Source organism: Alligator mississippiensis, chromosome 13 (assembly GCF_030867095.1).
Source record: "Alligator mississippiensis isolate rAllMis1 chromosome 13, rAllMis1, whole genome shotgun sequence".
NCBI lineage: Eukaryota > Metazoa > Chordata > Crocodylia > Alligatoridae > Alligator > Alligator mississippiensis.
Window position 1 is genome coordinate 6,875,883 of NC_081836.1, and position 24,218 is coordinate 6,900,100.

The window sequence follows — 24,218 nt, forward strand, 5'->3', positions numbered from 1 at the left end:
AACACCAATAAAATCATGTGCACAGGACTTAGTTATGCATTTCTGAAGTTCTCAGGTGGTTTTATTTTCTGAGACCATGAAGCACTGTGAATAATGAGTCATGTTGTGGATGGTATGGACCACATTCAGCAATTTGCTAGACTGTTTGCATGGCAAGACAAGGCAGCACCCCCTACCCCCAAAACCTTCCATTTTCATCTTAGTGGACTTCCGTGCACAAGTGCAATTCCAGTCCCACTCTGCTCGAGTCCCAGAAAAGTATGTAATGCCAAAAGGGGTGTGGGCCCTCCTTCTCTTTTCTCCTTTTTATGACTCAGTCTTAAAAGTAAGAGGACAGTGTGTTTGAAGAGTAGATATATTAGTAGCTTTTCAGGACTTGGACCTGCCGAAGTAGAATTGCACTTAGATGCCTTTTAGCAAGACTAGTATCTGATCTGAAGTAGGAGCTGTATGGGCTATAGAGAATCAAATAGATAAGATTATGAAGCTCTTTTTCACAGACACAAGGCACTGACAGACATGTAGCTCCCTAGTCTAACTCATGGTGCTTCACAGAAAGCGTCAGAGGGTAAACCAGCTCTCCCAACCCAACAGACATTCACTGTTGGATCAGGAGAGTGAAGGATTGAGCTCTACTTCAGAGCTTATCCAGTGAGAGAAGCTGTGTGTCTGTAGCCTCTTTGCCTAGACCTGCTCTCCCCTTGCCCCGCACAGGTCTGGTGGTGTCTCAGGATGGGAGGGGGAGAAGGCAGGGGAGCGCGGTCTGTTCTGGGCTTTGCCCAGTCTGCGCTGGAGGGGTGGGAGAGGGTGGCTTGGAGCGCCCCCCCCCCGCCGCCCTTCCATCCTGAAGACAGCACCAGGAGCAACCCAGCACTTCTCCCAGCATGCACTAACAGAAGTCAATGAGGTTGCTCCACTTCAAAATCCCTTCATCTGAGCCCTCATCTCATGAGGGTTCATTTGTCACACGATCAGGCACTGTTTAAAGCACTCTGGAGCCATGCACTTCTGTCAGTACACGGCTGTGGAGCACTTTCATAGGCAAAACATCACTTCTGTCAGCACCCTTAGTGTATAAGAACCAAATCCAAACTGAAGTGAATGAGATCATGCAGCAACTTTGTTTGCCTTTGTTAAATGTCATTTGAATCAATCTACTTCCATATATCTTCAAGTTGAGGTACCCAAACATAGCTGGGGCTGTTTGGGGATGACAAAACATATTATGGCTCTGCTAAAAGCTACTCCTAGTACTCCTTCTTATATGTAAGCATGGATACATTGGTTAGGATAACTGTATTTTCCAATTATCAAATCAAACTGAAATCTAATAATACCAAAGTTATATTGTTGCCATAGTATACTCAGTGCTTGTTTGTCTGTCATTCCTCACTTACTGAGTTGTGCATCTAATTGTTTCCAGCACAATCAAACCAGTACTTCAGTAAGTAGAGAGAACAGGATTTTCAAGTTGCTGATATATTTGGGAGAATCACAAACCTAGCTATTCAAATGAATGTATTATTATATTGTTATTTGCATGTAGGCTTAGCGTGATGGTATCATGCTAGAATTTGCATATGAGATACAGGTATATATGTGTTTCCATCCAAAATGTTTTTTGTCCTGTCTGAAAGAGTTTACAAACCTAGGTTTGTACAGAGTTGTGTGGCCATTGTTGGAAACCTATCTGCACAAGCAGGGTCTCTTTTGCATGGAAATGATCTCCAATGCTTTCCCACCCCTAAAATGCATTGCTCCTTCTGGTGCCCAATGGCTAGTGCATGCTCCAGGAGAGATGGTCCCTTCAGATACAACCACATGGTAGGCAGGATGCTGCCCATGAGGTCATGTGCTTCTGAGAAGCAGGACACATGGCAAATCTCTAACACATACAAACGCACTTGCCTGCTATGGGATCGTTTTTAGGGTGCTATTATGCTTCTCCACCCAGCTGCTCAGCTCTACTGGTCATAGATAGACCAGGGCAGAGCCATGGCACTGACTCCAGCCTTTCTCCTTGGCCAGAGATTGCTGGATAGGACCCTGCACTTCCCAGGGTACACAGAGCAATTCTTGCTGACTAGGAGGCAGGAGAAGGGAAAGCTACTCAGTCCTTCTCCGGGCAATGACGGTAGGTGGATTTCCTGAGAATTTCAACTCTTAAATATTTTTAGAGTGCCCGGTCTCTTGTCTACAGGTAGCAACTTGAAACCATGCCCAGAATGCATCCTAAATACATTGCTCCATGAGTGGAAATAAAACCAACTCCATCTGTTTCTTAAAATCCCAGGCAGTAGTTCTGAAACTGTTCAGACCCAAGGTGCTCCTTGGAAAATGCCAGGTCTTCGTTTTTCCAAACTTTTTGACTATACACAAATAATAGAAATTTTCTTTTGCAAAGAACCCAAGACTACAACAGATCAGAAATGTTTTTAATACTATGGATTACTATTTGAAAGCTCTGGGTTTATTATGAGAATCAAGTTTGCACACCCAACTCTGCTAACGCTGCATGGCACTAGCCTACTGATTTTGAAGGTGATATGATGGCTGGGGAGCTTGATTCATGGTTTTTTGAGCCCCGGGGTTGCCAATATTCCCACAACAATATGTACCTACATGGGAGCCAGGCAAAGTTTGACTTTGTAATATCATGCATGGTCTGACAGAGCTCACTGGGAAGCATAAAAGCAGCCTCTTATACTCCCTTCAGAGATAACCCTAGTTCAACTAATTCCCCACCTCTCTTAGAAAGTACACAGGACCCGCAGGGGCCAGGTCAACTCACCACAGTATATATGGTTGTCATTAGAGCAGCAAACATTCGGTACCTTCCAGGCTGATCCACTCCAGGAGGGATTTGTAGCTTGGAGAGCTGGAAAAAAAGTATCCTCAGGCCCCCCAGCATGACAGCAGTGAAAGCTGCTAGGGTTAATCCCAGTAGTAGGGTGCCCTGCATTTCACTTGGCTCAAGACAAAGGTATCCAGGGACTTGACTGTCTCAGATCTCTGATTTGTTGTTTCTGGTCCTGAGGATCCCTGGTAAAGGTAATCCATCAGGTTTTGGTAGGAAAGATATTCCCTCCCTCCCCTCATCTGCATATGTAAATTCTTCAATGTCCTAAACCCTTAATTATAGGCAGTGGCATTCTGGCAAAGTAGGTTGTCAGTCGCCTATAAAACCTTATTCATTCCTGAACTAATGTATAACCCTGCCCTGCCTTCAGCCTATATAAAGTCTGTGAATTTTATAGGACTATGTAGCGAAGCAGTTCTGCCAAGAAGACGATAGATCCTGGATACACTTCTGAGCTTTGTGCAAGCTGTGATAAACCCCAGGTAGGAAACAGAGAAGTTGTTGGTAGTTTCTTGAAACTGGTCCTCCCAAGTTGCACAATCTTGAGGCTGGATATTAGTGAGCTCATTTCCCAACTGTGCCTTTGGTCATCTTGGAGATTAGGAATCTATGCCAGGTAGGGGCTACATGGGTCCTCGGGATCTGATCCCAATGGGCAGAGGCAATGCAAGGACCTGATCTTGGTGGGTGGGAGTGGCAAGAGATCCTGGGGCATAATCCTGCCCCACAACCAGACTCGGATCACTCATCTGGCCCGCAAGGCCAAACGACTGAGTACCACTGATGTGAAAGAACGAAACCACTTAGTAGAGAAAAGACTTGTTACTACCAGTGGGCTCCTGAGAGTTTAGAAGACATGCCAGCTGGATTATAATAAATCATGAAAACTATCTTTTGTGTTTAACCCAGGCTGTTTAGCCGGTCCACCTCCGTGACACCTAGAAGGGGAATATTAAACAGTTGAACAATTCTGTGTATATACAGGGTACATCCAGAAATCTGGGCTTTGGGAGCCAGACAACTAGGTATTTTGACTGCCACCTCCAATGAGTATTTTTCCTTTGTGTTTTTTTTTACCCGCTGGTAAACCTACCAAGGTGGATAACCATGTTCCTTAAAATGCTCCGACACCTACAGATGAGGATGCAGCTATACCTGTAGACGTGCCTTCGTCCTATAATATAATCCCACTTATTTTGTGCTAGAATGAATGTCTGCAATACATATATTTATGTGTTTCCACATTGAGTATTTATTATCCCTTTTGGAGGACTTGAGAAGATTATCACAGTGTGCATCTCAATCTTAAGTGTTCCTTCAGTTTGTGTCCTCACAGCATCAAAGCATACATTTGGGGGCTGGACCTGATCTTATAAGGTCCCTTCCAGCCCTAATGTGTAATGTCTGTGACAACTATGACATATGGCAAAGTGTGCTCTCCACAGTTTCCCTTGTAAGCTCCATCATTGGGACCATTTCTGGAAGCCTTTATGCAAAGGCAAGGATCTCTTTGGCATGGGGACAGCCTTTTCTTGTGCTTGCTACCTCTATATTTCATGGTTCTTTCAGGTGCCCGTGCAGGAGGAGGTAGTCCGTAACTGTCCCTTCAAATGCAACCATGCAGTGGGCAGGATGCTGCCCGTGACGTAATGCGACTCAGGTGTGCAGGACACATGGCAAAACTCCACAGGATCCAAAGGCTCAGCTTGCCTGCTAAAAGACCATTTTCAGGGGTGAGGGGAGGTGGGAGGTCCCTTATGCAATGCAGAAGACAACTGATATGGAGAAGGCTGAAGCCTTTAATTCATTTTTTTTACTTTGATCTTCACAAATAGAGGCAGCTACCAGAAGACAAGCACTGTTGGCAGCAAAGGTGAGGAAGGAGACAAGCAGCCTAGCAGACTAGGCTAGGCTTTACTTAAAGAAGCTAGGTGCTTTCGAGTTGGGAGGGCCAGATGCGAATAACTGTAGGGTGCTGAAGGAATTGGCCAAGATAATTTCAGAGCCACTAGCTATTCCCTTTAAGAAATCATGGCGGTCTGGTGAGGTCATGAATGACTGGAAAAGGGCAACTATAGTGCCCATCCTTAAGAAAGGGAAGGAGAGTCAGGAATTACAGAGATGTCAGCCTCCCTACTTGTGCATAGGCACCCGTGCATGTTAGTATATTGAAGTGACATTGTTCACTATGGAAGGGAGAAGAGATGCAGGGCTTGGGGATGTGTGCATGGGCATGTGTGAGTGTTGCACTGGTGATAGTATACATATATTAAGAAATAACATCTGTAGAGTTACGCAGTAAAATTCAAGGTCCTGGCATGTCTTACGGGTTGGTGCGTTTTAAAGGTGCAGGACTAGGAATTACATAACTACCTCTGAGTCTCAGCTTCTATCCAAAAAAACAATTGTTTTCGACTTCTTCATAGCAGAAACAAGCATGGAAACATGACCCAAGCATACTTCCACATGCACCAACTCCAGAAATCACAGATAAACAACCCAATATTCAATTTTTTTGTGTGATTTTCAAAGCTAGATAAATGATTTTGAGCATTTGGAACTGACAGTTCTGCATATCCCCACACTTTCCACCAAACACTCACTGGCCTGGCTGAACTTCAGCAAGAATGGACGATGTTTGTTAGAAGTGTTTGCAGTCAGGTGCAAAGATGGGAGAGGAAACTGAGCTGTTGAAAAGGTCCTGTATACATTTGGAAGGGAATTGCCCCGTGTTAAGTCTTTTGTGTTTGGAAAATATCAGTTCATATTTTCTGTTCCTGTGTGCTAAACTTACCAGCATACAGGCTTTTACAGCCCAGTTTTGCTGTGGTCTCTATTTTATTTGCACTAGTTACTGTAGAATAGCTCTCTCACCATATCACTGAAGCCAGGGACCTTTCTGCTATGCTCAGAGATACAGCAGGCATTTTGGGGGTGGTCCTAGTTGAGCTATGTCTCCAGGAACATTTTACAGCATATTTTTTTCCCACTGTAGCATATGTTTCAAACAAGTGTCTCTGGACCACGGTAAGCCCTGCAAACCACCTCTGGCCCTGCACTAGTGTGTGTGTGTGTTGCCTTTGCTACGCACAACCCCTACTGAATTCCTTCCTCAAGGTCTTCATCTAATGCAGGTCTTTTGCAAGTGATTGCTATTACTCTTTGCTTCCTTTTTCTTTTTATCAGCTGCTATATACTGCCATGAATTCCTGTGTTTTTCTGGGTTTTTCTCTTCTTCATTTCTAAAGAGAAGTTTTTTTTCTTGCACAAAGACACATACACTCACAAGTTGGTAAAATTCCCAGCCAGCGTACATTTAAGTTGTTTCCACAAATGGTTTTTTCTTCATCTTACCAACACTTCCACCTGTCCTACCACCTCCATGGAAGAAGATGACCCCGTTTCTTGGGCCAGCAGATGGTGCTCTAGGCTGATAAATCCTCACTGCTATTTTCTCAAACTCCAATTCTTGATGGATTGCTCCAGGTCTACTCCTCGTTTCTTTACAGGTAGGATGAACTAGATAAACCTAACTGGTCCAAAACTGCCCCCTGTTCAAGAAGAGAGAGCCCACAGGTTAGAATAGGAATGGTCTGATCTCTTCAGTGTGCCGAGACTGCGTAGGCAGTAGGCTCAGCATGCTCCAGTTGTGCTATATTTAGGGAAACATGAAAATCTCATGCTATCAAATCAAAGATAAGGAATGCCGTGCTTCAGGCAGCAGCATGGTACAACTAAAATAATACACAAGGGCATAATGGTTTGGCTTAGTAGGTGCCAAACTGCGAATCCTGAAGACTGTGGGGCACTGCCCACGGGATGGAAATGTGTATGCAGGTGCCTACAAACACAACCTTGTCACTGGGCCTTTATTTTGGGCTGGAGATGAAAGGGAGAGTTAAGTCTTCAGAGGATACTCAGCCTTATGCTAAGGGTAAAGTTACATGTTACACTTAGGCCATGCGAAAGGCAATTAAAATGCAAATGCCTGCACATTAAAGCTTGTTAACTAGTGCTGAGTGTCCTCTGAGCATCTCAATAATGCCACTTCGGGTTAGGGTTAACTCTGGGCCGTGCTACCTAGCTTGCATTAGGGTTACTTCAGGGTGAGATTGTACATTAGAGTTAGCAGGCTATAGTTGTGAGGTATGTTAGACAGTGGTAAGGTTAGCGCGCGCTAGTGATCAGTCGCACGTAAGGGTTAATACCCTCTCTAACATGCACAGCTCAGAGATGTCACTAGAGCAGGTGAGTGGCTAGGAGCTGCAGGTGTGCCTTGTGCCTGCCCCACTTGCCAGCTCTCTAGCCACAATATAGGTGAGGATGGAGGAAGGAGGTCCTCCCTCTGCCAATTGGATCACTGCCCCACCCCCTAAATTGTCTCTTGCTTCCTATTGGCCCCCAAATTAGCCCCCACCTCCCAATCGGCCCCTCCGTCGTGAGATCACCACCCTGTGCCACTCCGATTAGCCTGAGAGCAGTGACAGTAACAGCAGTGAAGGAGGAGGGTTCCCCCTCTCTGCCTGCTGTCTGGTTCAGCGTAGCCCATGTTGCCTCCACAAGCCTGGATCCAGGCCCCGCAGCTGCCCAGAAAATCCCTGTCCCCTCCTTCTTGGCCCCCTTCAGCTGCAAAGCTTGGCAGGGGCTGGGTCCGGGCATGCGGGGTGGCACAGGCTGCAGAAAGCCCAGGAGAAAGCAAGGAGGTGGAAGACCCCCTCATGCCACCACTGCTCTCAGATTGATTGGGGCTGCAGGTGGTGATCCAGGGGTGGAGGAGCTGATAGGGGGCAGAGCAGGCAATCAGTGGGGTGTGGGGGTAATCAGGGGGGCAAGGTGGTGATTTGGGAAGTGGGTGGGTGATCAGGGGGCAGCGGGGGTGATCGGAGTGGTGGGCAGTGATCCGGGATTGGAGGGAGTGATTCAGATATTTCTTGTAACTAATTTCAAGCACATGCAAAGGTGGCCAAGCAAACTGAGCTGTTGAAATGCTTCTGCGTGCAGTCTGAAATATTCTGCTAAGTCCCCAGCATTTGGAAAGTGGTTGTGAAAGAACAGAAATACTGGTTCATACTCTCTACCTTTGTATGCTACATATGCCATCCAACTGGCATTTAGGGCCCAGTTCTACATAGCTTATTGGTGTTGAGTAACCCCTACAAGCCACCTCAAGCCCTGCCCTAGCACCTTCCTTTTTGCATGTGGCTTTCTCTCACCAGCAACCTAGACTTAATCCCGTCATTCATGTCTTCATCTTCTCCTTCCTTGGTGATTGCAACTCCATTCTCTATACTTTCCACTAATACCTTCTCTCCACATTTGTTTTCATGGATGGAGGACGGGAGGCAGGATTTAGACAGTTTGGCTGCTCCACGTGCTGCCAACCTATCCCCAAATGATTTAAAATGCCATTTTTCATGGAGCCTGCCTGAATTCATGGTGTCCATGAAAATGGTGCAATGATAAATTCAGTAGATCCCTACATATATGATTAAACATTTTCCTGGACTACAGGTATCACCCAGAAGTGTTCGAGCTACCAGAAAATAGCTCCCATTCCATGTATGCTCATTCAGTGTTGCTTTGAACATGTGACTGAGGTCAGGGTGGTCTTGGTTTTGGCTTGGAGTTGGCTGAGATTTAACAGCTGTTTAACAGATTTAACATTCATTTGGTAGTTTAGTCCACTCCGACTCGAAGCTTGTTGGTGGCCAGATGTAGCATCGCGGTAAGGAATATCGAGAAGAGTACCGGAGCAATGACACGGTTTAATTCCCGTCTTAACCTCAAAGCCCATGTCCACACCAGTGTGGATGTTTGTTTCCCATCGTGGCTCCGGCTGGCCAGGCTCCTGTTTTGGGTGACGCACGCTACCCCTACCTGGAATGCTCCACTTTTTTGGGAGACAGGCTTTTTTGATCCCGGGATACATTGTGGTGTGACAAAAGATATGGACATCTATTTGCTGTCACTTTGTGCCTGCATAAAAATGTCTATGGGTGGCACAACGATGATGAAAGGTGACATCTTTCCCCCACCCCAGCAGCTATCTGGCTCACCTCAGGTTTGTCAATCTGGATCAGTAGAGTTTTAAATAATAGATTGTCCACATGGGAAGGGGGGGTGGAAGTGATGCATCCTGGGATACTGGAGGGCTGCAAATTGCTGGTATTGGCCCCATGGAGCGGACTGACATTACTGGAACATCAGCGGCCTAATGTCAGCTGGAGATAATCTTTGCCAAAACGGGTGCAACTTTGAGACGCTCAGAGGGCACTTAGCTTGTCTTTTCTTGCCTTAGTGTGCAAGCACTCCTATCTTAAGAGGATTTAACATGTGGGGAAAACAATGCCCAACAACACCCTATGCAACCACTGACAGGCTCTAATAGGGAAAACTGGTTCATCTAGGCTTTATGCTTTCAGCCGCACCAATGTTGATCAGTGTTAGTGCTAGCTTGGAGTTTGAAGCAGTCACAGCCTTAATCTACAAACCTTCTCTGTCTGTCCCCCCACCTGCACAGCTATGACTTGCCACCAGAGGCCTGGTGAGATGGGGCAGGACTAGGAACAGTAGCTGTGAGTTGCTGCTAGTGGGCTGGTAAGCCAGGGCAGGCTTGTATCTTTGCTCTATAGGCAGGGGTTTAAGAGATCCTGGGACACTGGAGGACTTCAATTTGGGTGGCACATCTGTAGGGAATGGCCTTAATGGAACAGGAGCTGGGTAGTGTGGAGCAGAGACCATCCTGCCCTGAAGTGGCATAACTCTGAGCTGCATAATGAGTACTTAAAGCCACTTAAAGGTATTAATGTGTGGATAATCCAGGGGTTAACAGCTTCAGGGTCCACCCAAAATCACTGTGTAACCAGGCCATGTAGAAATTTAGCAAGTGTTAAATTTCTACATGGGAGATTTAGCTTGGCTATTAGGAAGAACCTTCTAACCCAAGGTGGTGACCTGAACAACGTACCTGAAGGGGTAGAATCTCCATCATTGGTAATTTTTAAGTACAAATTAGACAAACACTTGACTTGAATGGTTTTGACAGGAATGTTCCTGCCTTGAGCAGTGTTTGGCCCCTATGCATACATTTAGAAATGGAAAATGCTGTCATCGTGAATGCATGTAGTAGGAAGGGAGGGAGGGAGGGTAGGGTTGGAAGGGACCTGAGCAGATCATCAAGTGCGACCCCCTGCCATGGCAGGAAAGAGTGCTGGGGTCAAACGACCCCAGCAATATCGTGTAAGAAACTTCTCAATGGAGCTAGGACTGAATGATACATTTCTTCGGACATTTGGAAATGAATCTCGATTATTTCATAGTCAATCTCCTCTACAAAGCATCTTTTTTAGTCTTGTAATAATATTCTGTGACACGCTGTAAAACCACATAATCCTTCCTGTTTTCCTCTTTACCGGTGCAGTCAGCTTTTATTGACATTTTTCAGTCAACATTTTGCATCTACCTACTAGAAGTCCCAGTCAAGAAACAGGAATCCACTGTATTATTTTCAGGACACATGTGTAGCTAAAGATAATCCCTTCCTCATAGAGCAAGCAATCTAAGTGCAAAGGACTAATGCACAGCATGGAGAACTGGTTTCTTCTCCATAGTTTCATAGTTGTTAGGGGCTGGAAGGGACCTTACAGATCATTGGGTTGGCTGTTGCTTAGGCATTGCCAACTCTATGGCCATTGAGGGCCATTTGGCAGAGATGAGATTGTAACTCCTGTAAATTTGGCATTCCGGCTTGTTAGAAGAGGCATGGTTCCAGAAGTTAGAAGTCAGCTGCCAAATCCATATATCCAATGCCGAGATTGCACTTGGATAAGTGTAGGGTACTGCACTTCTACTGCAATTAATCCATCGTGTAAATAAAGAGATTTCAATTCCCGTGGTAGATTGTGCCGTATTTGGATGCTAAGATCCCATCTCTCAATGGAACGATCATTGCTGTCTACAGGTTGTTAGCCTTATAACTCACTGCACTTACTTACACAGTACATCACTTCAGTACTCGACTACTACTATCAAGCACTTTTAAATATGTTACCCATGAAAGATACAGTATATAAAACCAAATTATATTCCTTATCAAAGGAGAAATCTGCTCGTTTCTTTGTGATGTTTCAAACCCTCCCCACCCCTTGACATTGAAGGTTTTGACTTAACAGAGCCAACTTTTAGGACCCCGATTTGGAGAGGAGACCTAAGAACAGAATAATAGAAAATTTAACTGAGTATTGAGTAGTTTGTTTGTCCAAGTGCTTTGACCAATAATGCACCTGCACATAAGCCAAAGATAGCAGAGTGGTCAAGCCACTGGCACAAGGAGCCATCTGCTATCTTCTTATCATGATAGAAAATAAGTTGTAAGAGATTTTTTTCCAAGGCTGGGGGAAATGGTCTCCTAAAGCAAGCCCTACCAAACAAGCAGTGTTTGGTTTTGACATCAGAGAAGATAATCTTAGCATTTCTGATTGTAACTGGGAGCACAGTAAAGTCTATAAAAGTCCTCAGTTAATGGACCAAAGCCAAGAGATTTTAGTCACTCAAAGTTTCCTTGGAAATCAATGGGAGTTTAATGTAAGGAGCACAGAGCTTGGCTCAACATAATAAAAAGCCCTTGCAAAGATTATGTCACTGCCTGTTGCTTATTATTTATTTGTAATGGTTCCTTGCTTAATCATTATTTCTCTCTAATCTCCCATTTTTTTTGTAGTTAACCATTTGTGTAGTAAAAGCATCTATGTTAAGTTTTGCAACACTAACACTGAGAAATTACACACACAGAAGTTAAATACCAGAAATTAAAGTTGCTAATTAAACATCCACACTCAGGTTCGCGATTAAACACTCTTTGGTCTTTAGCTGTGAAATTATGAGACCAGCAATTCAAATGCCATGTTGGTATTCAATAGTTGAGTTAGACTTACAGGAAATATTTTACTACTACTCGAAGGCCCCTTTGTACTACAAGAGAGATGCAATCGTCTATGAAATGACAAATAGGCTCTTTCCCTTTTAGAATTTCCTGCTTTCCGATTGCTTAATTCCCATTCGTAAAATGAGATTTTTGCTGTGAAGATATCGATATGTATGGACTTTTCATTTAACTTCTTGTTAGTACTGCAGTGCTATCACAGTGATAGGAAAATGAGCTGCACTGTCTTGAACCCCGGGCATCATTTATGTCCCAATCCAGAAAAGCGTGTGATCATGGGATTAACTTGGATCTTGAGTCGTCCCATTGATTTTAATGAGTCTGTTTACATGTTTGAAGGCAGGTCCGTGCATAGGTGCTTTGTTGATTGGAATGAATAAAATGAACAAGTAAGTTCCAGGTTCGTTCATTTTGTTACCTGGTGCGATGCAGGATCCAGAAACAGAATTTCTGGGAAGGAGTTCAGTAAAATTAGTTCTTTCCTTTCAGACCTGCATCAACGTAATGTGCCTCTTACAATAAATACAGAACCCAATGCTGCCATTTTGAGAACTCAAATTTGGAGCACATAAACTGGTTTTAAAATGGCAGATCCCGGTCTAAGATAGACCTACATCGATGTGGTATGACACTTAATCAATCGAGGTTAAACCAGTGAATCAAACTTCAATACCAGGTCCACTCACAAATCAACGTAGGTCACTGTTCACCAGCATCCCAGGTGCCTTTGTGGTCCCCCACTAGCCGTCCCGCTCAGGGAGTCTCTAACACTGACTGCTAACAACAGGAGGGGAGAAGGGGGACTTGGCCATGCCTTGGTCCCTGGCACTGTGCAGTTTGCAGGGGGCATGGGAGTCTTGATTCACTTCCACACACCCACTGAAGGACCCCCATACCCTCCACAAGCCAGGTTTTTGGGGCTAGGGATGGTCAAGCATTCTTCCCCTGCCCCCTCCCCTACATCAGCAGTCAGCATCAGTGACGGGCATCTGCAGCCCACGCAGCTCCCCGGCACTGTGCTGGCTCCCAGGGGACATGGGCATGCAGGAGCCCCCCAAGAGACCCCTGTGAGCAGGTGCAGTGACAGAGAACAAACCAGGTTGGAGATGCTTGGCACTGACTTGGCAGCACTCAGCAATCTCCAGCAGCCCCGAAAGCCAGCAGGTTATTCTGAGAGGCCTGCTCAAGAGCCCCCAACCTGCTGGCCTCAGCCAAGGCAGGAAGCCTATGTGCCCCCCCACCCCATGGCGAAGGGTGATCTTTTGTTCTGTTCATTCCTGACAAACTAGGGTGGCTTTCAGAAACCTGCGTAGTTTTGAGCAATTCCATCTTGGGCTTTTTGAAGGGGCTTCCAAGGGAGGTGGTGCTCTCTCCTACCTTGGGGGTCTTTAAGAGAAGGCTGGATAGGCATCTGGCTGGGGTCATCTGACCCCAGCGCTCTTTCCTGCCCAGGCAGGGGGTCAGACTTGATGATCTGTTGAGGTCCCTTCTGGCCCTAGCATCTATGAATGTCTGTACCTAACCTTAAACTGGTTTGTATGGAGCTCTGCTATTTTAAATCCTTGATAAATCCTCAGGATATTCCTTCAAAAAACCTATTCATTCTTGCAGCAGTCATGTGACGTTCCTTTCTGTTCATATCACTTGAAGTGTCCAGAGAGACTTTTTTCAAATACTCATTGACTACAGAATGTGCTCATTTTCTTTTATTTATGGTCTAGCTCTTTAAGGAAATCTTCCAATATTTCTGTTTTTGTGGCTGCAAATAGTATAGTCAGGTTTGGTTTGGTTTTTTCTTTCTGTGGTTTTCAAATGTGATCTTTTCTAGATTTATGTAATATTTTTTTCATCACAAAAATTAAATTTCTATTTTCTCAGGGGAGCTATTTAAAGTATCTTAACACTGAGAGAAATTGAAAATGTTTCAAAAATGCCAGTCCATGTGCATGAGTGGGTAACAAGAAATTATCACAGTTCAATTTTGATCAGGTTTAAAGAAGCTTGGAATAGGCAAGTGTCCCTTGGGGTAAAGTACTGCAAAAATTGGGATGGCGTGCAGGGTTTTCAGATTCTTCTTAAATACGAGCGTTAGTCTTAATCTCAGATGGGCTATTGGATTAAGTGAATCATGTGTCCGTTCCACTCTAATAGCTCTTATGTTCAGTTTTAAATGAAGAACCAATTATCACCGTACAAGATTTAGAAAATTATTTGGACTAAATCAGTTCATTAGAAAATATATATGACAGCAAACCTGATTCCTGTATATTAGGGGTCAGCCAAATACTACTGCAGAAAAAAAAGTTGCTGATACTTGAGAACTGAACGTTTTGCCTTTCTACTCACTCATCCTTCATATCATATCGTTGTCCTTTTCTTCCCTCTGGTCATTATAATCAGCTCTGTTTTCTCTAACTAGGTTAACCTATGGGCTGTTTATAGCAGATAGGCTTAGTCTGCCTGTTGCCTGCTGGCAGCTAGGAATGAATGAGTGAGAGCTTTGAAGTTTTTAAGGTGGTAATGTAATATATCACTGCTACCCAAATGAATGGGAAAACACTAACCATACTTTTTCTTAAGAATATGAAGAAAGCAAATACAAAGTCTGTCCGACTGCTGGAACTGGTATGCATTGGCTTTCCAAAAACAAGTTACTTCCCTGTTCTCTCTACACGTACATCGACCAATGACGTTAGAACAAATTGTATTTGATGCTGTGTTGTATTCATGAAAAGTGTAATAACACAAAGAGAGTCTATCTTGCTTTTCAAAACACTTCTGCTATATTGCTATAAGTATATGTTGCACATATATAAATGCTTCATAGCTCGTGCAAGCGAGGCTTGTTGTAACAAGCACAGGTTATGAACAAAATTGTGCGATGGGATTACATTTCACCTTGCAGAAGCAGTAATCTGTTGATCCACGTGCCAAATTCAGTGGTGATCGATAGGCCGAATTCAGCCTTTCAGCCCATTCTTTACAAAAAGGCAGATACGAATATAAAGGTCTGCATAGATATGGAAGTTCATACATGCACAATGTAGACACATGCTCATAGACAAAGCTGTAATTCAGGATACAGCCACGTGGCACACTGGATCTTGTTGATAAATTATTAATCACAGCGCATAATGAGGCTTCCATTTTGAGATCTAATTTTCGAAGCATCCATTCCTATAAGTGTTCTTAGTCATTCATTTCATATACTTAATCCCTCACCATATTCATTGCTCCATGTCTTGCATGGCATTCTCGTGCCTCGCTTGGTGCCGTTCCACCAGTGGTGTAACGAGTGTGGGGTAACGGGCAGACACTCCAGGCGCCAACTGGGGGGACTGGGGAGGAACCACAGAAATGGGATGGAAAACAAACAGCTGCCATGAAGCAACCATGCCAGCAGCAACCAGATGTCATCACTTCTCCTGTGCGTGGCCGATGCCCCAGGCTCTCAGCCATGTTGTTATACCTCTGCCTCCCATAAAAACGTGACCTCAACCTCTCCACCATTATGCAGCCTAAGCCTCAGACTTGTAATACCCGTTTATGTCATGTTGTATACTTCCTCAGCTGCCATGCCACGTTTTGCCCCTCATACAATCTAGGCAGCATCCTCGTGGCAGCGGTGTGATTAGAAATGCCCGTGCCAGACCACCACACGTACATTTTTGGGAATATCATTATTTTTCCCCATTCTGAATGATGATCAGAGCCCCTTGCTAACACCTGTGCCACTACACACCTACACAACCTGGCATGGTGAAGACATTGGTTATAGCTGAAACTAGGTTGGGACAGGTAGACTTTGATCGTTTTTCTGTTAGTCCGGCATTTCCACAAGAGGTAAGTGTTTGCTAATCAAGTGCGCTTTGGAGTAGTTTGCAGGGGGTGAAGGGAAGGACCATGAGAAACAATCTGATTAAACTGCCAGTTTACATGACTTTTATTGAGAACATATGCAAAATTGATTCCACATTACCATTTTTTATTAAAATAGTATAACGCCACAGTCTTATAGGTCCTTCCACCGGTGAATCTCATAACAGTTTATATCAATGTTAAAAGAATCCTTACAACAAGATATAACCTCAAAAACAGAAATAAAAAGTGCAAAGAGGCGAAGAGCAAATCATGGCTGGCACCATTCATGTTTCTCTAATGTGCTTGCAATGAAGTTTGGGGGGTCCAGTTTAAGAATCCAGGTCTAAAACAGTCCTCAATTTTTAGTTTCCAACAAAAACCAAACCGCAGGCATTCTCATGCACAATTTCTGGTTGAGAGAGAGACCTAAACTGCTCTTCTTGTTGTCATGTTGTAAAGCTGCAATTGCTGTCATTAATCAATAAAATATATGATCAGAATCGTGTCATCTGATAGACAACTGCACTGCATCAAAGGTCCTATGGCTTGTGGTTCCTCCAACTTATCATTTGTTGCAGACAGGTAACCACAATACTGCTTTTCGCATTTGTTTGACACCCAAACCACCTACTTTTTGCCTTAAAGTGCCTTGCCGGTAAAAAAAAAAATAGAGATGCCCATGGTATTTAAAAAGGATATTTTCATAACGCATTTATATAGCTCACAATAGTATCCATCATCTTTTTGGCAGCTGGAAAGGCAAAAATCCCATAGCCAAAAGCAGGTAAAACTCCATGGAAACCATCCTCAGAATGGTACCAGGTGACTCGAATCCCATTGTCCTCTAATCTCTTCTTGTACAACAGTCCATCGTCTCGCAGGACATCAAATTCACAGGTCAAAATAAAAGTTTCGGGGAGCTGACAGATGATGGCATCTTCAGCTAAAAGGGGGGAAAATCTTGTTTCCAAAACCGGCTTCATTATTTCATGAACTTCCGGTTTAAATTTATGCAAAGTGAGATCCTGGGGTTTATAGCCTCTGGTCTTAAATTCCTTGGGTATGTGTTCTGCACTTACCCATTTCCTGTATTTCAGCAGCATATCCCTAGTAACATGGCAGTTTTCGAGGACATCTTCCACTATCGATGTGTCCTTATTAAGGTAGCGCAAACAAAAATAGACCACGCGGTCCCTGAACAAGATAGGGATTGAATGATTTTGTTGATAGGATGGCAGGTAGAAGTCCAGCCCCTGGAAGCCTGGATATATCAAGACTTGTGCGCGTATTTTTACTTTGGGAAGGTCCTTCCTGCTCACCAGCATTTGGCAAATAACAGTAGTAAAATTAGCTCCACAACTGTCCCCAGAAATGATAATGTGCGCTGGATCTATGTTATAGCTTTCTAAATTCTTCAAAAAGTAGACAGTAGCATTGAGACAATCCCAGTACTGACCCGGATATGGGTGCTCGGGAGCCAAACGATAACTAAAACATGAAAAAAAGAAATGCTTATTTTTAAACTGGAAAAATGATGTCTTTTAATTTAAAAGTATGGACTTTTTAAAATTTACGTTGGGTTTCTTCTGGATGTGTGGGGATAATGTGACTGTACAAAATTACTTTGGCATAGCTTTCCTAAAAATGTGCTCCTAAAATATGCAAAAGACTACAACTAGTAAAGACCAAGCGATCATATCTTCAGCTTTCAGTACATATTCCAGAATCTTTCTAAATGCAAGGTTTCTTACTGGAAATAAAGTAAAGGACTGGCTTTACTTACTCGACCGACACAACCACAGAATTAGTTTCTCTGGAAAGATAGCGACACACCCGTTCAAATGAATCTGCAAACACAATATATTGAGTGATGTATTCAAGTTCTCATTTTCTTTAGAAATTAAAATTCCAACCTGAAACTCGCATGAAAAATTATTTAAGAGTCTAAGTATTAAATCCTGTCTTCTGCATCCCTAGTTTCTTTGTGCCAAATTCTTACCTGATATCTCTGTACTGAAGTCATAATAGAGCATAAGCATCAATCTCAATTATTATTTACTTTCTGTCTTGGGGATAAAAGTATATATTCTGTAAAAACTGCTGCAACCCTGAGACCTGTAGTGGACTTTCTTCACATAATGCAATCTTTACGTACAATCAGATCTTTCCTTTAATGAATAAGGACGGATTTCAACATGTTTTGAATACCCCAAACCTCCAGAACGGCTTAATCCGGATCATTTTACTCATTACTGGTATACCTTCATTGACTTCAGAGGTCTTATGATTTTTTTTTTTTTTACTTTGGTAGACAGAATAGCATTGTACTCTACAACCCCTATATGCCTAGAAGGTGTATTCAATTCAACAGAAATGAAAAGCAAGAACAGTGGAAATATAGTGTTCCCAATCTATAATGAAATTGGTATCATACAGCCATTCTGTGCTTTCAAAAATAATCCAAATTAGCATGAATTGGAGTTTGACTTTTATCCAGAAGCCAACGGTTTATTCAGATCCTCTGTACTCTTAACTCGATACCTGTGGACACAAACTCCTGTTTGTGGCGCATTTCAAATTCAAGCTTTGAAATCTTGGAAAAATCAGGTGGGGCAAACATCAGACACTTTTCAGTTCAAATTACGTGATAACATTTTTCCGAAAGATGGGCATCAGAGCTGGTAGCCGAGGCTCAGGTTTGTTCATGAGCAGGAGCTCAGTCGCTAAGGATTTTGATACTGTCTTTTCCTAAAACTGAAGAGGGTGATGACACTGAGGAATCGCAAAGAAGAGTTCCAGGAGCTAAACGGGTGGCCAGATTTGGGTCCACCGCTTTCTGTGATCTCCTATAGCATTCAACGGATACTGCAGATCTGCAGTTTTTCAAAAAGAAAATGAAGGCGACCAGACTTGTAGTTTTTTTCCAGTGGTAAACTGGGCCTCCTACTGAAGGGATCACATTTGACAGAAAAGCTTAGAGGAGTGTGCGTCATGCATCCTAAAAGGCAGAGCAAGAAAGGCTTCTCCTAAAGCCACCGGTTTCCATAAACAGTGTTGTTCAGTGCCTGCAACGTAGCTTCTCACTTATGCAATGCTGCACAATACATCATCATAGTGAAATTAAGTCTCCTTTAGATAAGGTTTTAAAGTCTTAAAAGGTTCTGTCCTGGCTGATGGCCAAAATTCCTGTATGTACACACACCCATGATTTGTTATCTGTATTAGAAACACACAACTAGATACAGTAAAGGCTTTAGTCACTTGTGCTAAATGCCTGGCCCCTAGTGTAGTCTCTAAAACTTTCTGTTAGGTGCCAATTTCCATGTAAAAATGTGCTGTAAGATCGGTGCTTCAGAGTGGCATCTGGACCACTAGCACACGGATCAGGGAGCTGTCTAGAGTCAGCCAGTAGGAAAATATGGAGACAAAAGCCATCTGAAAGCCTGCTCTTCTTTGGAGTTTAGGGACGTGTGTAGACGAAACGAAGTGCCTCACACCAGCTGGGCTCTATAACCCAGACCGTTCTCCAGAGGGTGGATGTCTACTAAGAGATAAGAAGCACACACACTTTTGAAACAACAGTGGAAGCAGTACTTGCCTTTAAAAGAGTAATTTGGTGGTTGGTTAGCTCAGCGGTCAGAGGATTGTCCAAGAAGGGGAAGACCTATATCGAGTTCCTCCTCACTCTGATGAGGTTTAATTGAATTATTTCAACTTCCGGAAGAGGGTATGATACTCACCGAGGAGTGGGGAGAGTTCCCATTTTCAGGACTCTTCCTGTATTTTACATTAAGCAGTTATTAAATCAAAGACAAAAGTTGTCCTATAAACAAGGACCCATCTCAGCTGAGTGCCTTAATCCCTTGGTACAGACTCAAGCTGAATCTTAACTTCTTGCTTAAACAGGGGCCAAGGCTCACCAAGGAAGATGGAGGGTATCTCCTCCCAGCCTAACCTCTGGCCGGATGGGTAGAGGACTCTTGTCCAACTGAGGAGGGAGTATAACCCAGATCTCCCATTTCCTGGGAGGGTGCTGGAACTACTGAGGCATAGCGACTGGACACAGTAGAGTACATTTTTGGATTGTAATTTTGGATTTGGGCACCTATGTCTTCTCATTGCTTTCTTTGGGCGTGACAGCCCTTCATTGGATATAACCCAAAGAAAGAACATTTATCTGCATGTCATTGTGGACAAAGGTGGCACCAATATGAACTATTTCCAATGCTGATTAAATCACATGCTAATTTGGGACAGACAATACAAATTGATGAACACCTTGAAATTCATGTCTGATATGAACCTCTTTGGATGTACAAAATGTAAAAAAAAACTCAAACCTATCAATCGTTACATGAAGCTTGGTATTTCTTACTAATGCTGGCTGTCGTGCCGGCGCCTCCATGAAAATACAGGATTCCCTTCCTTTTGCTGGCAGATATTGGTTTTGGCTGGTAAATCCGCACTGGCACCTCATCCCACTGTACGTCTTTGATGAGGAGATTTGAATCCTTCCATGCTGGTAGTCCCTCTAGAAGCAATCTGAGTACTCTCAAATCGCTGCAGATATTCAGCTTCTCCAAAATCTTTCCCTGTTAACATGAATAAAAAAGGTCAGAAATTGATTCGTATAAGCCAGGAGTTCTCTGTCTTTTTAGATTCAAAGAAGAAATGCACAACTCTACAACTCTTGGGTCAGAGATGTTACCGTTTATTAGACCAACTAAGAAATTGCAAAAAAAAGTTCTTTTCTGCAAGCTTTCGGGCACACGCGCCCCTCCCCAGGCTCAGGGAAAATCATTTTTAGAATCTAGCTTTAGGAAATCATTTTTAGATTCAAGGCACCCTTCCATATCTTTTGTGAATTAAATGGTACCCCATTTCAGAAACTAACTTATTTATTACAGTGCCTACTATCTTGCAGAGCAGCCAGGTAGCAGGGGTTGGAGAATGGCCAAGCAGGGACTGAGTCTAAGCCTGCACTTATCTTTTCACACCTGACTTTTCACACCTCCTCACACCTCAGGGCACCCTTCAAAGGAACTTAAGGCATCCTGGGTGTCATAGTTTCATAGTTGGTCGGTCGGGTCGGAAGGGACCTGAGCAGATCATCAAATCTGACCCCCTGCCATGGCAGGAAAGTGTACTGGGGTCAAATGACCCCAGCAAGGTGTTCATTTAACCTCCTCTTGAAGACCCCCAGGATAGGAGCCAGCACCACTTCGCTTGGAAATTGGTTCCAGATCCTAGCCGCCCTGACAGTGAAGTAGCGCCTCCTGATATGTAGCCTGAATCTACCCTCGGCCAGCTTGTGACCGCTATTTCTTGTCACTCCTGGTAGTGCTCGGGGGAACAGGGATGCCTGCAATGCCTGCTGGTCCCCCCTGACTAGTTTGTAACAGGCCGCTAGATCCCCCCTCAGCCTTCTCTTGTGGAGGCTGAACAGGTTCAGGTCCTGTAGCCTCTCCTCGTGTGCCCTGCTGCCCCCTGACCATGTGGGTGGCCTCCTCTGGACCCTCTCCATGCTGGCCACATCCCTCCTGAAGTGCGGCGCCCAGACCTGGATGCTGTACTCCAACTGCGGCCTGACCAGCAACGCGTAGAGGGGGAGGATCACCTCCCTGGACCTGCTCGAGATGCATCTGTGGATGCACGACAAGGTGTGGTTGGCCTTCCTGCCCGCATCTCCACACTGTCCGTCCATGTTAATTTTGGCATCAATGATGACTCCAAGATCCTTTTCTGTCTCAACACTGACGAGAAGGGAGATCCCCAGCCTGTCGGTCTGCTGCTGGTTCTTCCTCCCCAGGTGCAGCACCTTGCACTTCTCAGTGTTGAACCCCATCCTGTTCTCATCCCCCCCACCCCTGTAACCTGTCCAGATCCTATTGCAGCCTGTTCCTTCCTACTAGCATACCCACTTCTCCCCACATATCCCAACACCCTGGTTGAGAATTACTGGTATAAAACTGGTATGAAATCCAGATCTCTCCAAATTATAGAAAGTTATGAGAGCCTAGAGCTTGTTGTGTTGTGCTGTATTTCAGGAAAGATAGGTGGTATTTCATGGCAGACACAGTAACAACCCGAGAAACAATACAGCTTTACAATGTGAATGTAATGTTGCTGACAATTGCCAGTCTGACATTGCTGGAGACGACTTATCTTTATCCACTGAAAAGAAGCAGCACCAATGTGAACAATACAGAGTCCCTCGCTCATCCCCATTTCCAATAGAAAAGTGCCTTTTTGTTGTTGTTCAGTTTTACAAATCAATTTAAATAATCACATAAATGTTTGAACATAAAAAAAATGAGAAGAAAAAGAAAAATACCCATTGATTGGAAATGAGGTTAAAGGCAAGAGACATCTCATGGTGTGAGGGTCAAGGGGGCAGCAGAGATTTTGGAAACCAAACTAATTGTTGGAACGGAGGAAGCAGGTTTTGCAAAAATCCATCTCTTCTTTTATTTTACCTTACTTTATTTTCTATGTACATGGACAATAAAACAATGTGTAAATATGAGCAGGGATTCTGTTACCGTGCTATTATGGATTCCTTCTAAACTAAACTAAACTAAAACTACATATGTCTTTAGTTTTAAGAGTTAATTTAACCTCGTATGGTTCATGTTCCAACGGTTTGCACTATCTTTAAGAGGCTAAATCTACCTTCCCGCTTCTTTCAAAAATAAAAGTGGAATCCCCCACCTTTTAAGCATAATAAACTTACCAGAATAAATGCTGTAACGACCAGTGAGTGAAGTACACGAAGCTTTAGAGGCTGACCTAGTCCAGGAGGTAATTCTGATCTGTAGAGATCGTAACAAATCCCACAGACAAACAGCATTGGTAACATAAAGGGAGAAATTAAAATGACTCCTACTAATTTCAAATGAACCCAAGCAGATGCCATAATGATATAGTCAAAGAAGTGATTCTGATTTGACTCTCAGCTCTTGTTTCACCAGTGTCTTTGCAGACAATTAAATGATAAAGAGCATGGTGCTGACTTCCAGGTCATGGTAAATATTATATTAATGTTGCAATATTGCGAACTCTCCACCCTTGCATAGCTAATGATCCTGCTGGCTCCACCCCCCAAAAAATGTAACAATTAATTGAGAGCCAAAAACTTTATAATGTTCCAGGGATCAGCGTCAAGTGTAATTTGGTGCATAGTATTTGTTCTTCAGTAAGACAAAAGGACAGTGTGGTGTTATTATACCTGCATATTAACATGTAGCTGATAAGAGATTTGGGGCAGAAGTTTGCAATCCTAGTCTTGCAGGGTGGTTGCATAAACATCCACATTCACAGGGCTGCTGGACCTGCACCACGCGCCATGTTCTGGGTGATATGCGGTATTACATATAGACCAGAGTGTGAGTCCTGAAACTGGCCTAGCAAAAACGAGGAGGAGGAGAATCCTCCCATGTTTGAACTAATTAGCCAAATTTGGGCATTTTCCCAGGAAGCAGGAAAGCCCGGTTGTATAGCTCCTCAATCGGAAGGGACCAGAACCTGCATCTCTCCATCTTCCCAACCTAGTCCTCTTAGTAATCAGCCCACAAGCAAGGTAGTATCAAGTCCCCTCTCCAAATTTCCTGTTCAAGCTGAGCTGTTGCACTTTACACTTAATAGTCATTGGATAAAATGTTTGGAGAACAGTGGGAAAGTTTCTTCCCCACTGGCAGCAAGGATCCAGGTTAGACGGCACGGCCTAGAATGTGGGTTCCCTATTTCCCAGGAGAGTGCCCTAACCACTTGGCTATCAGGCTAAAACGAGGAAGAGCTCCCTTCTCCATATAATCGTGGATGTTTGCTGGGTACAGTTTTGTAATATATGCTTGCTCTGTGTAGGTGAGTATGGTGTCACGTATCTGCTTGGCCTGCAAATGCTCAGTAATTATGTGGACGCAAGCTGCATAAGTGCCCAAACTAGCACAAGGTAACTGCTATTTGGGCATTTTAAGTGAAAAAGGATTCTACCTCTTATGTTGGAGGTGCTGGCTTTGCACTGAGAGAGGAAAAGTAGGAGGCCTTTGCAATATATGGTTTAGATTGTGCAAACCTTATTTATATCAATGAGCACTTACTCATCAACTTAGACTTGTCAGCTTCAAATACATACTTATATGATTAAGTGATTGTCCAGATATATAATGATTGCGCAGTTAATCTTACTTGAATAATAGACTGAAATGTTTCTAGATTTATTATGGTATGTTTTTTGTCTTGGATAAAGCAAACCACTGCTTAGGGCCCAATGCCTTTAATATTGGTTCTGAGATGGAATGATTTTTAGTTACGATAATTACTAGAAGTTATGATAATTTCTAGCAGTAGGGCTAGAATCTATCAGAAAGAGCAAGCCTAAATTTCTAATGAATTGCTTTGCCGGCTTTACATCTCATTTGATCTAATTTTCTTGAGTAACAGAGAAGACCAATGGATTTCACGGGACCATCAGACACCTGTAATTCCTTCATACTCCTACAAGCTTCTTCCCTTTGTCTAGATTCGGACAAGTATCAGTGTTACTTTGGGGTTGGC

The 24,218-nt window shown here is 43.6% G+C and overlaps 2 protein-coding genes across 4 annotated transcripts in view; one reads left to right on the forward strand and one right to left on the reverse strand.

The window, feature by feature from the left end:
* Positions 1 to 24,218, forward strand: part of LRRC38 (leucine rich repeat containing 38) — a 258,878-nt gene that overhangs the window by 211,033 nt on the left and 23,627 nt on the right. The gene's annotated exons all lie outside the window — the stretch shown is intronic.
* LOC102575756 (arylacetamide deacetylase-like 4) lies at positions 16,364 to 22,512 on the reverse strand. Its single transcript, XM_006264477.2, has 4 exons — positions 22,396 to 22,512; positions 20,038 to 20,254; positions 17,446 to 17,509; positions 16,364 to 17,150 (listed from the first exon to the last, which is right to left on the reverse strand). The coding sequence occupies exons 1-4, from the start codon at positions 22,510 to 22,512 to the stop codon at positions 16,364 to 16,366; spliced, it is 1,185 nt and encodes a 394-aa protein (XP_006264539.2).

Bases quoted from the DNA above. Each gene is read 5' to 3' on its own strand.
- LOC102575756 (XM_006264477.2), bottom strand. From the start codon at position 22,512: ATGCTGTTTGTCTGTGGGATTTGTTACGATCTCTACAGATCAGAATTA. The intron at 20,255-22,395 runs GTAAGTTTATTA...TCATGTTAACAG, and splicing joins TCGTTACAGCATTTATTCTG to GGAAAGATTTTGGAGAAGCT. The intron at 17,510-20,037 runs GTAAGAAATACC...TTGTGTTTGCAG, and splicing joins CGGCACGACAGCCAGCATTA to ATTCATTTGAACGGGTGTGT.